The sequence below is a fragment of the Hibiscus syriacus genome, unplaced genomic scaffold (assembly GCF_006381635.1).
Source record: "Hibiscus syriacus cultivar Baekdansim isolate YM2019G1 unplaced genomic scaffold, ASM638163v2 tig00117000_pilon, whole genome shotgun sequence".
In the NCBI taxonomy this organism is placed as follows: domain Eukaryota; kingdom Viridiplantae; phylum Streptophyta; class Magnoliopsida; order Malvales; family Malvaceae; genus Hibiscus; species Hibiscus syriacus.
The window spans coordinates 560,760-573,105 of record NW_024063516.1 but is presented as its reverse complement, the minus strand read 5'-3'; the positions used below and the strand labels follow the sequence as shown (position 1 = coordinate 573,105).

The 12,346-nt window shown below is 37.2% G+C and overlaps 1 protein-coding gene, 2 long non-coding RNA genes and 1 pseudogene across 3 annotated transcripts; all 4 read left to right on the top strand.

Annotated features, from left to right (window-relative positions):
- Nucleotides 1-1,215: 1,215 nt before the first annotated feature.
- Nucleotides 1,216-4,393, top strand: LOC120194579 (annotated as a pseudogene).
- A 1,078-nt stretch (nucleotides 4,394-5,471) lies between these two features.
- On the top strand, nucleotides 5,472-8,867 carry LOC120194719 (kinesin-like protein KIN-6). The gene is given in 13 exon segments (XM_039196952.1): nucleotides 5,472-6,018; nucleotides 6,115-6,314; nucleotides 6,428-6,441; nucleotides 6,444-6,550; nucleotides 6,625-6,719; nucleotides 6,823-6,958; nucleotides 7,532-7,597; nucleotides 7,745-7,807; nucleotides 7,875-7,925; nucleotides 8,089-8,113; nucleotides 8,116-8,170; nucleotides 8,251-8,362; nucleotides 8,814-8,867. Coding segments are annotated over 13 exon segments (1,521 nt in total). The 5' UTR covers nucleotides 5,472-5,475.
- Nucleotides 8,868-10,150: 1,283 nt separating this feature from the next.
- Nucleotides 10,151-11,068, top strand: LOC120194580. Its single transcript, XR_005522981.1, has 4 exons — nucleotides 10,151-10,218; nucleotides 10,343-10,618; nucleotides 10,857-10,924; nucleotides 11,012-11,068. It is a non-coding gene; the product is annotated as an uncharacterized LOC120194580 (long non-coding RNA).
- Nucleotides 11,069-11,703: 635 nt separating this feature from the next.
- On the top strand, nucleotides 11,704-12,346 carry LOC120194581. Its single transcript, XR_005522982.1, has 4 exons — nucleotides 11,704-11,731; nucleotides 11,831-11,930; nucleotides 12,136-12,203; nucleotides 12,289-12,346. It is a non-coding gene; the product is annotated as an uncharacterized LOC120194581 (long non-coding RNA).

The window sequence follows — 12,346 nt, the reverse complement described above, 5'->3', positions numbered from 1 at the left end:
ATGCTAACATAGATTTCATTTCGATCCGGTGGACAAAGTTTCAGAATTACAAACTTTGAGAGTATATTATTCAAGGAAAGTGGAATGTGGGAGCTCAGTGTCTCCTTTAAAGCACTGCAAGTGGCAATCGTTCATTTTGTTTCTTCCATCTCCAATATATTTTAAGGGTATACTTCTGGATGGATTCTCCATTTCACCGTGCACGAATGGAGAACGAGGGCTATTCGAATTTTCTAAAAGAAATTGGCCAAACCTAAATACCCAAATAGGTTCTGTTTGCTCTAAAAGTTGGTATCTTTATTCCCTAAAACACTCCCTTAATATTCTTAGCAGACGACTCTCCACTAAAACCCCGTATTTTTACAAGACAGAATATGAATTTATGCTGCTGCTATTAGAGTGGATCTAAATAAACCGAATAATTGCTTGTCTTCCTTAACACAGCTCGTGCGGCGCTCACTTTTACAAGTAGTAATCTACAAGGAAACATTTTTTCTCAAATGGCTTTTATCCTCGGAATAAAGATAGCCAACAAAAAGTCACTTTAAGCCAAGATTTTTAGATATACAACAAAATATATTAAAAAATAATAATAATATATACTACAAAGTCCATGATTTGATTCAAATAACCTTTTCAATATTATCGATACGTCCAACTGGCTGAGATAAAAATATAAACGTTTGACCAAGATGATCAAGAGTTTCCACCATTGGTCATAAACAGGTAAACAAAAGAGGTCAGGTAAGGGACCATCCCTGGAGTCGGGACGATCCATGTTAGAGAAAACAACGAAGAAGTCAGAGGGGAAAAGAGTACTCTTTCTTCGGGAAAGGGCATAAACAGACTTTACTCAGGGCCCAGAAAAGCCCTTCTCCAGTCTTCTTTTGAGTCTCCCAAAAGGATAGGATAAATCATTGATATTTGATGATCCCTAAAGCTAAAAGAGTAAAAATCATGATTAAATGAGGTTGGTTTCATGATTTTATCCAAGGAAATTATACGGTTTCTCTATAAGCTGATAAAATTAACGTCAGTTTTGACTTATAGAGTCTTGTTGAACAGACAAAACAATAAAGATTCTGGTATCAGAATCGTTGTTAAGGCACCATCGTGAAATATTATAATGTGCGGTGGGAACCTGGAGCATACTAAATTGAAGGGTGTTCCATGCAATCTATACTCTAAACACAACTCTACTACTTAACGTAGCATCTCAGGATTGAGTTGCACTGCATAGAGTTAACGCTACATTCATCTCTCTCAATCACCGAGGAGGCGAAACAGTCGAATACCGAGACATGATAAGCTTTTACAGTGTTTTACTCTATTTTTCTATGAATCTTCTACTATTTTCTACTAGCATCAATGGTTACAGTGATGTTGAAGTTCTGTTGAAGCTCAAGTCTTCCATGATTGGACACAAAGGTTCAGGTCTCCACGACTGGGGATCCTCTTCATCTCCATCTGCCCATTGTCATTTCTCTGGCGTTGAATGCGATGAGGATTTGCGTGTTGTTGCTCTCAATGTGTCCTTTGCTCCTCTCTTTGGCACCATTCCTCCGGAGATAGGGCTCTTGAACAAGCTCGTGAACCTCACAATATCAATGGCTAATCTTACAGGATATATTCCGTTGAAGATGGCAAACTTGACTTCTCTCAAGATATTAAACATCTCCAACAATGTTTTCGGAGGCAATTTCCCTGGTGAAATACTTACAGGCATGGCGCAGCTTGAGATTCTTGATGTTTACAACAATAACTTCACGGGTCATCTTCCAGTTGAGGTGGCGGACCTGAAAAATCTAAAGCATCTATGTCTCGGAGGCAACTATTTCACGGGAGAGATACCGGAGAAGTACGCCGACATCCAGAGCTTGGAATACCTGGGTCTAAACGCCAACGGTTTAAAGGGTAAAATCCCTGCAGCTTTAGGTCGTTTAAAGAACCTGAAACACTTGTATCTTGGATATTTCAACACCTATGATGGAGGAATTCCTCCTGAGTTTGGATCATTGAGTCAACTTCATTTGCTCGACATGGTAGGCTGCAACCTCACCGGCGAGATTCCTGCGAGTTTGGGCAATTTGAAGCACCTGCACACAATTTTCCTTCAGCGGAACAATCTTACAGGCCATATTCCTCCTCAACTCTCTGGTTTAATCAGCTTGAAATCGCTTGATCTTTGCAGTAACGGGTTAACGGGGGAGATACCCGAGAGTTTCTCTGCCTTGCAAAACATTACACTTATCAACTTGTTCAGAAACAATCTCTACGGTCCAATCCCGTCATTCGTTGGTGATTTTCCCCATCTCGAAGTGCTTCAACTCTGGGGAAACAACTTCACTCTTAAATTACCTGAGAATCTTGGCCGTAACGGGAAGCTTTTTAAGCTGGACGTTGCTTCTAATCACCTCACTGGGATGGTTCCACGGGATTTGTGTAAGGGTGGGAGGCTGAAGTTGTTAGTTCTGATGAAAAATTTCTTCTATGGTCCACTCCCTCAAGAACTTGGTGATTGCAAGTCTCTTACCAACTGGGATTTTCAACTTGCCCTTGCTGACTGTATTCGAGTCTGACGACAATTACTTCTCCGGAGAACTTCCATCCCAGATGTCTAGTGCTTCGTTTGCTCAGCTAAAAGTTTCAAACAATAGGATCACTGGTAGAATCCCTCCAGCGATTGGCAATTTGGGCTCTTTACACATTTTATCTCTTGGAATGAACAGATTTACTGGAGAAATTCCTGAGCAAATCTTTAATATCAACTCACTTTCAACGATGGACATCAGTCACAACAATATTATTGGTCAAATCCCTCCTTCAATCACCCGGTGTGTTTCACTTACTTCAATTGATTTCAGTCAGAATAATCTCACCGGTGAAATTCCAAAAGGAATTAAGAATTTGATGGATTTGGGCATTCTCAATTTGTCTCGAAACCAGCTAACCGGCCAAATCCCTGGTGAAATCCTATACATGACAAGTCTCACGACTCTTGATCTCTCTTTTAATAATTTCAGTGGCAGCATACCCACCGGTGGCCAATTTTTAGCCTTCAACGGCAGCTCGTTTACCGGAAACCCCAATCTATGCCTACCGCACCAGGTTACTTGTCCATCTTTGGTGAACCAAGCTGAAGGTTCCGGTCACGGCCATGCAGCATCTTTCACTGCTACAAAGCTTGTTATCACCATCCTTACGGTGATCACAGCTTTGCTGATGATGGTCGCCACGGTGTACAGAGTGAGGAAGAAGAGACTCGAGAAATCACGAGTATGGAAGCTCACTGCTTTCCAAAAACTAGATTTCAAAGCCGATGATGTGCTGGATTGCTTGCAAGAAGAGAACATTATAGGGAAAGGTGGAGCTGGAATTGTCTATCGCGGCTCCATGCCGGACGGCCTTGACGTCGCAATTAAAAGATTAGTGGGTCGTGGAACCGGAAGAAGCGACCACGGGTTCTCGGCGGAGATTCAAACCCTGGGTCAGATCAGGCACCGGAATATCGTAAGACTGTTGGGTTACGTATCGAACAAGGACACCAATCTGTTGTTGTACGACTACATGCATAATGGGAGCCTAGGAGAAATGTTGCACGGTTCAAAGGGTGCTAATCTGCAATGGGAGAGGAGGTATAGCATTGCTATGGAGTCTGCCAGGGGACTGTGTTATCTTCACCATGACTGCTCGCCTCTGATTATACACAGGGATGTGAAGTCCAACAATATTTTACTTGATGAAAATTATGAAGCTCATGTTGCTGATTTCGGGTTGGCTAAGTTTTTGCAAGATGCCGGCGCCTCGGAGTGCATGTCTGCCATTGCTGGTTCCTACGGCTACATTGCTCCAGGTTTGAATTCACCCATTTTTTGTTTCGTTTAACGTAACATAATCTTCTGGATACTTTGTTTCAGCTCTTTGACTTGATATGAAATATGCAAACAGAGTATGCCTACACGTTGAAGGTGGACGAGAAAAGCGACGTGTACAGTTTTGGTGTTGTGCTGCTGGAGCTAATAGCAGGAAGAAAACCTGTAGGGGAATTTGGAGATGGGGTGGACATTGTAAGGTGGGTAAGGAAGACAATATCAGAACACCCACAGCCGTCCGATCCTGCTTCAGTGCTGGCAATCGTGGACCCCAGGTTGAAAGAGTATCCATCGGCGGGTGTCATCCATCTGTTCAAAGTAGCTATGAAGTGTGTTGAAGATCAGAGCTCCGATAGGCCTACCATGAGAGAAGTCGTTCACATGCTCACCAGTCCACACCAAGCCCATGCCTCATCACCTTTTGACATCACTCATCAGCTGCTGCCCATTGCAGTATAAATAAAAAACTATAGGAAACTGTAATAATTTTCAAACCATGTAAGGTTTTGGGTATTCGAAAAATGTCTCACTAACCTTCCTAGATGGGTGATAATTGTGTTCATGTGTTTGTTTTAGTTTTCTTATATTTGTATTTGTACCACTATTACATATTTTTATATACCATGTACTAGTTTGAGGTTTGACCTGAACTGTTTTAAAATTTTTCATTTAAGCTCTTTCTTTAGCAGCTTCACATACTCTTAGGATGGGCATAGAGATATAACTATGATTATCCTTAAAAGAATATAATATTATTTTCTCAAGTTGAATCAAAGATTTTTATCTTAAACTCGAATTTAACTGATTTTTAAAAACATGTATATATAATCCTAACCTAATATAGAAAAGTCTCAATATTATAAGATCAAATCAAATCAAAACCTATCAAATAAACCTCAATCCAAACTTCTTTCAAAACGTTATGATTTATTATATTTATCAAGTTTAAATTTATCCTAAATTTATAGTCAGATCTATTCCAACTTTGATTTCACTATATACACTAATTTAGGGATTTTTTACCCTACAAATCATTTAATTAATTAGTCCAATAAGGTATATAAAAGTTTATCTATAAATTTACGGTATTTGATACAATGACTTGAAATTCATCACGTCAAAGTGACGAATTTCAATAAAAAAAATATTTTTATTCAAAAATTTTATCATGATGTGATAAAATTTAATAAAAAATATATTTTATTATAACTCATCACCTCGATACGACGAATCTGAATAAAAAAATATTTTTTTTATTAAAACTCATTACGTCGAGATAATAAATTCCACAAACATTGTAAAAATTCCACGGATCTCAAATAAATTTTTACTTACTATATTTTCCCAAATAATTTACCCATTTGTCTTATTGAGAAAAAAAAACCCCCTAGTTTAGGCCCATTGTTGGTTGTTTGGTTTAACAAAAGGAAAAGGGAAAGTAGTGTACGCCGCCTTCCTTCCAACATAGTTTTAACTATTGGGCCAATGGGCCTTCTTTCAACTTCATTCTTTAACTATATACGCCCTCTCTTGATTTCCAAAAAATTTAAATCATATTTTCCCCGCCATCTGGGTTTCAACCATGAGTACTGCGAGAAATGCAATGGAGACCAATACCGCCACACCAAGTTCCACATTGATCACCGTCCGTCGAAACCCACACCGTAAGGTCAGGTCTACCGCCTTATTCAATGCATCTCGACTTCGACTTCAGTCCACTTCATCTTCTGAATTACCTCAAATTTCTTCGTTTCCAATCCAAGATATTCTCTCAGAAAAAATCCTGCAAAATTCCCCCGCCATCACAGCCGCCTCTCCATCACCTCCGCAAGATTCAGTCCTAGAAAACCTCAAAGTATTTTTGAGAATCCGTCCTCTTGTGCCTCTTAAAGGCTCAAAAAATAACACAGTAGATCAACATGCTAGGTCGAGGACGAAAAACGTTTGGCCTCAAAATCCATCAAAAAAGAATAGCGTCAAAGAGAAGAAAAATCCACAGAAGAAAAGTAATGATAGTTGTATTACGGTGAGCCAGGATTTTTGTTCGGTTATTTTGTCACCTCCTTTGCATCTACAAGAGACTAAACGCGTCAAATCGGAGGTTTATGAAGGGTTTTCTTATGTGTTTTCAGATGAGTCGACTCAGGTATGTTTTTTTTCCTTGCATAATTATATTATTTTGACATAGCTTTGTTAATACTATGAATTTTATTCTGATGATTTGACTGGCAACTTTTTGTAGTCTGAAGTATACGAAAAGATGATGAATCCGTTGGTTGAGGATTTTCTCAACGGTAAAAGTGGAATGTTGGCCGCATTGGGGTCGACAGGCTCCGGCAAGACACATACAATTTTTGGAAGTTCTCGTGAACCTGGTATGGTTCCTCTAACACTCAAACGGATTTTCAATCCCGCTCAAGGGTGTGCCTCCCAGTCCTCAAGGTAATCCAGGATCTCCCAACTTATAAAAAGGATTTCTATATATATTATATGTGTATATATTAAACATGTAACATTGAATTATGCTGTTTCTTATATGTATAATATCTTTGCAGGCAATTTCACTTATCTATTTCGAAATATGTGCTGAGCGAGGAAAAACCGAGAGGATATGCGATTTAACTTCTGAAAGACCAGATCTGTCTATGCAGCAATCAACCATTAAAGGGCTCGAGGAGGTTTTCTCCCTTCCCCCTATATAATTATGAATGGAAGATAGTTATTATGATGTTTCCTTTATTCATGCAAACAGGTTCTAGTCCATGATGTTGCTGAGGCAGAGTCGTTGATAGCTCGTGCTCTTCTGAGACGTTCTACGGCTATGACAAATGCCAACAGCAAGTCAAGGTGAATGGCTAATTGTAATGTCATTTTATTATACGACCGCTACACATTTAAACATATCATAATGCAACTTTACTAATCTGATTACTGGTCGGCATCATTGCAGCCGTTCACAGTGCATCATCAACATTCGGGGAGGTACTGAAATGTCTGATCCAGAAAATGATAAACAATCTAATTCTGCTGTTTTATCTATTGTTGACCTTGCTGGAGCTGAAAGAGAAAAAAGAACTGGAAATCAGGTATTACTTATTTTCTGATTAAAGATGTGGTTATTACTTAACGACCTTTTCAGGTAGAAATTTGTATGAAAAACGAATCATGTATCGTGGGATAAAATGCAAACATGCTGGCAACCTGCGATTGCTAGACAAATAGTTTATATGTGTAATAGTTGTATATGTAATTGCCCATAAATACATGTCATAATGCTATTTAAATCAAGGATAAGCCTCTAAGTTTTTGTTTGCCAATAGCAATAAAACTTTGTGAAATTTCTAATTTAATTAAATGTTTCTGCGAAAGTTTTAACGTGGCTAAATGCAGAACTCTTGGATGGGACATTAAGAAAGTTTTGCAGCTATTTACTTTTGGTTTTGAACAGTTCTTTCTGGATCTGGTGTGAGCATTTATCTGTGTTTTAAATTTTTGTATGCGGTTTAAAAGCAAAACTAGATCATGATCGGTTGGATTGATATTTTGACAATTTTGATGGAGTTGTAAGAAAGGTTAATGCCGCCTTATCCCGATTAATGTTAGCTTGTATATAAATCAAAATTTCATGTAAGCTTTGTGAAACAAATATCTTATTGCAGGGAGCACGATTGGCCGAAAGCAATTTTATCAATAATACATCCATGGTTTTTGGTCTGTGCCTAAAAGTAAGTGGTTTTAATGTGTTTCCTTGATCTTCAAGACATTCTGAAGTCTCTTATCGATGAGTATTTCTCAGCTATCTTTAACTTGCCCTTTCAGCATATGTGTGACCTTTTCTATTTCGTTTTTCTTTTCTTTACCTCTATTTTCAGTCTTTGCTTGAGCACCAAAAGAATCCCAAGAAGGCACTGCAGAAGCACTTTCAGAATTCCTTGGTATGCTTTATTTGATGAATTCATATGCTTATACCATTTAACTTTGTATGAACTTATTTTCATGCAGCTGACAAGATACCTCCGCGATTATCTGGAAGGCAAAAAGAGAATGACTCTGGTATGAAGCCTTCTTGTTATTCCCCCCACCCCCACTCCAAATTCCTCTTCCAGTACATTTTTTGTTTGTTTCATTTGTAGTTTTAGTTCTTAGACTTTTTAATTTCGTCTTTATCTTATTTTAATTATCCACCAAACTGTTGGAATTTTAATTGTGTTGCCAGATTTTAACAGTAAAATCTGGAGAAGAAGATATCTGGATGCATCATACCTATTACGACAAGCTTCACCTTATATGAAAATCAAGTAATTTTCCCTGTTTTCCCGCAGTTCACGTTTAAGGTTGAACTATAGACTCTATCAGATACAGTTACATTTCCTTTTAGGTTTGCTAACATTGAGGCTCAGTCCAATTTGCTCCGCAACAAGAGACAAATACAAACCTCTAAAGTTGAGCAGTCTAAGAGAATGAAATTTGGTAACTTAGATGCTTCAATGGTAATTTTTCTTTCCCCTTTAAAAGGTTTTTTCTTCCTTCCCTGTTCTATTAGCCTCTTTTTCTCTCCTTTTCTACTATCTTGTGTTTCAGCAGACAATAAGGGTGCATTAAGCAACTTCCCAAGATCCAATGTGTTCTATGATTAATATTTGAACATTATAATTTTACATTCCTAACTTTAGTGTGAGAATGCCCGTTTTTTATACTTTTCCAAAAGCTGTGAATTATATCCTGGAGCATGATACTCTTTTTTCTTGAACATTCTAGAGCTTTTACTATTAACTATATTTAAGTTTTTATATAAAAGTATTTGGTGTTTTTTTCACGTTCATTGCATCATACCATGGAACTGTGATTTTGGAGCATTTAACCATCAGCTTCTTGTCTTGAACACTGAAACTAAATCAATATAAGCATGATTTATCATTATTCACATAAATTTGTTTACAGATTGAGAAAAAGATTGTCGAAGATGGAAATCGGCTTCCTGATGAAGGTTATTAATATGTCCCATTAATTTCTACAGTTATACCAGTTTCTTCTTTTATTTCCATTTTTTTCCCTTTAGCTACTTTCTCATGCCTCCTTTATGAATTTTTAACATGTTTTCTTATTGCATTACAGGAGATCTGACAAGCTGCGGTGCAGACTTAAAAAGTAGTACACCTCTGAAATTGATGAAGGAGAGAACTCATCAGATCACGCAAAGGTTTGCCAAAGCTTTATGGAATGTTTTGAAGCAACATAATGAAAAACTGAAGGTGAGTTATGGGTGGCTTCATGAGATAATCTTCCACTAAATCTTATGAAGCTTATAATGGATATTTTAATATTATTTCAGTGATAACTTAAATTATAGTCCCTGTCATCATCAGGTTGTCGAGTGTGAAAACCAGATTCTAAGAGAAAATCTTAGAAATGAGAAGAAAAGATCTATTGAGATGGAGAAAGAGCTGAAGGATTTGAGATCCTGCTGTACTTGCTCCAAGGACAATTCAGCGGTATCAACCGATGTAAAAGTAGCTGAGGATTTTGAGTTTATTGTGCTTTCCGAGGTACAGAAATTTTGTGGTATTGATGAGGTATGTATGTAAGTAGGAATTATCTCAAATGTTTAAAAAAATTCATAGAACTGTTTTCGTACTTGCATCATGGTATTGGTTCCTGCATAATAATGCTAAAAGGCAACAATTTCATTTCAACTTTTATCTAATGTATTACACAAAACTAGATTCGGAGTCTTCCATTCACATCAAATCAGTATATAGTAGAAGTCCCAGAATGTTTGACTCTAATCCAGGAGTGGATCAAGTACTTTCTTTGATACATATATCCGTTTAGTTCCTTTAATATCATTAATAGATTATCTTCTTAAAATATCTAGCCAATTATGTTTCACGGAGTTAATTTACTTGTACAAGCCTTTTTTTCAACATTCAGAATAATAAGTGCTCACTAGAAAAAGGCGACCCTTTTCCAAGGAAAAAGCAGGTCATGTGTTCTGAGGTACTAGGATCAGTAATCAAAGCTTAATATTAAGCCAATTTTGATGTTATTATATTCGCAATCCTTCCATTGCAAAAGTTGCCCTATTTGTGGTCATTTTTTCTCTTGTCAAATAACTTGTTTCCAATAGTCTGGTACTCTGGTTCTTGCTTCTTGATAAAATTGATAATATCTTGTCATGTGGGGATTAAGTTGTATAATTAGAATGGTTGTTTTCATATTTCCTGTTATCACATACCTACTGTAAAAGGTTCTGATTATGTTGTATATATGGGTATTAAATCAAAATATTCCTTCAAACTTGAATGAGCCTGAATGCATTGATGGTAAGCGAGAGCATGAAGCCATGGTAGGCTGACGCTCCAATTTTTTTTCTGGTAGTATCTTATAGGAGAAACTGGTTTTGGTTGGAAGAAAACTCTCTTTCAATTTTTAATTTTCCCTTATATGGATTTGTTTCATTGGGTGATCAGTTAAGAAATTTAGAAGCAGATGCTAGATCTCCAAGCATTTGTGATTCAAGTGATAACAGTCAGAGTGATAAGGTACGAGTATCATCCATTTCTTGAATCACGGCTGTAAGATTGATATATATGCGATGCATTATTGGGTTTGCTTTGATAGAAATATGGTTTGGTTTCCAAATTAGATACCTGAAAGCTTTCTTGGTACTGAAAATATTCACGAGGATTCAAGTGAGTCAAATAATGTGGTTGCTGAGCATCTTGATCCTAATTCACATGAAACAGGTCTGGTTTAGAAATTATACTTTTATATTACAAACCGCAATCATGAAACATATTACATCTTATAGGCCCCTTGTTTCCATTTCTCCTGTGTTTGCAAAATAGATAACTGCCTATCATATATGTTCTGCTGATTTGTGTTTTTTTTTGGGGTGTGGTGGTGGTAGGTGGGGTGGGTTTCCTTCTCCTTCAATATATTGTTTCACCTATATGACAAATTTAAGCCTTTAATGTTTTGCAGTTAGACTTTCAGGCAATGAAAGTAGTACATCTGTGCAGTCATGTCAACAGCTTGGTGAAAACAATGAGGTTAGTGTCTGTTCCACATTATGTATTAATGTCAAAATTGACCATTAGCTTTGTTTTTCCTTTGACAACATTTTTTGCCTTCTCTAGGACTCACTGGATCTGCTCGTATCACATAAGCAAGTTGATTTGAGTGATAACAGTCAGGGTTGTCAGGTACGAGTATCACTCATTTCTTGTATCAGGGTTGTAAGATATATATATATGCGATGCATTTTTGGAAAGGTTTTGACAGAAATATGGTTTGGTTTCCAAATTAGATACCTGAAAGCTTTCCTGGGACTGAAAACATTCACGAGGATTCAAGTTATTCAAATAATGTGGTTGCTGAGCATCTTGATCTTAATTCACATGAAACAGGTTTAGTTTAGAAACTCGACTTTTATAATAGAAACCACAATCATGAAACATAATACATCTTATTGGTCCTTGTTACTGTTTTTCCTGTGTTTGTAAACTAGATAACAGCCTATCATATATATTTTGTTGCTTTGTTTTGGGTGGGGTGGGGAACTGGGGGGTTATTACCTTCTCCTTCAGTATATTGTTTCACTTATATGAAAAATTTAAGCCTTTCACGATTTGTAGTTAGACTCTCAGGAAATGGAAGTAGTGCAACTGTGAAGCCATATCAACAGCTTGGTGAAAACAATGAGGTCAGTGTATGTTCTATATTTCTGTATTAATGTCAAAATTGACCATTAGCCTTTTCCCCCCCTTGACAACATTTCTTGCCCTCTATAGGACTTATTGGATTTGCTTGTATCACATAAGCATGTTGATTCAAGTGATAACAATCAGGGTCGTCAGGTACGAGTATGACCCATTTCTTGGATCAGGGTTGTAAGATTTATATACATGTGATGCGTTTTTGGGATGGTTCTGACAGAGGTTTGGTTTCAAAATTAGATACCTGAAAGCTTTCTTGGGACTGAAAACATTCACGAGGTTTCAAGTGAGTCAAATAATGTGGTTGCTGAGCATCTTGATCCTAATTCACATGAAACATGTTTATATTACTAATCGCAATCATAAAACATGTTACATCATATAGGCCCCTTGTTTCCATTTCTCCTATGTTTGCAAACTAGATAACGACCTATCATATATGTTCTGCCGATTTGTTTGGTGTGTGTGTTAAGATGGGAGGTGGTTATTTCTTTCAATCTATTGTTTCACCTATATGACAAATATTAACCTTTCACATTTTGCAGTTAGACTTTCAGGCGATGAAAGTTGTACATCTGTGCAGCCATGTCAACAGCTTGGTGAAAACAATGAGGTTAGTGTTTGTTCTATATTCTGTATTAATATCAAAATTAACCTTTAGCCTTTTTTCATTTGACAACATTTCTTGCCCTCTCTAGGACTCACTGGATCTGCTGGTATCACATAAGCATGTTGATCCAAGTGATAACAATCAGG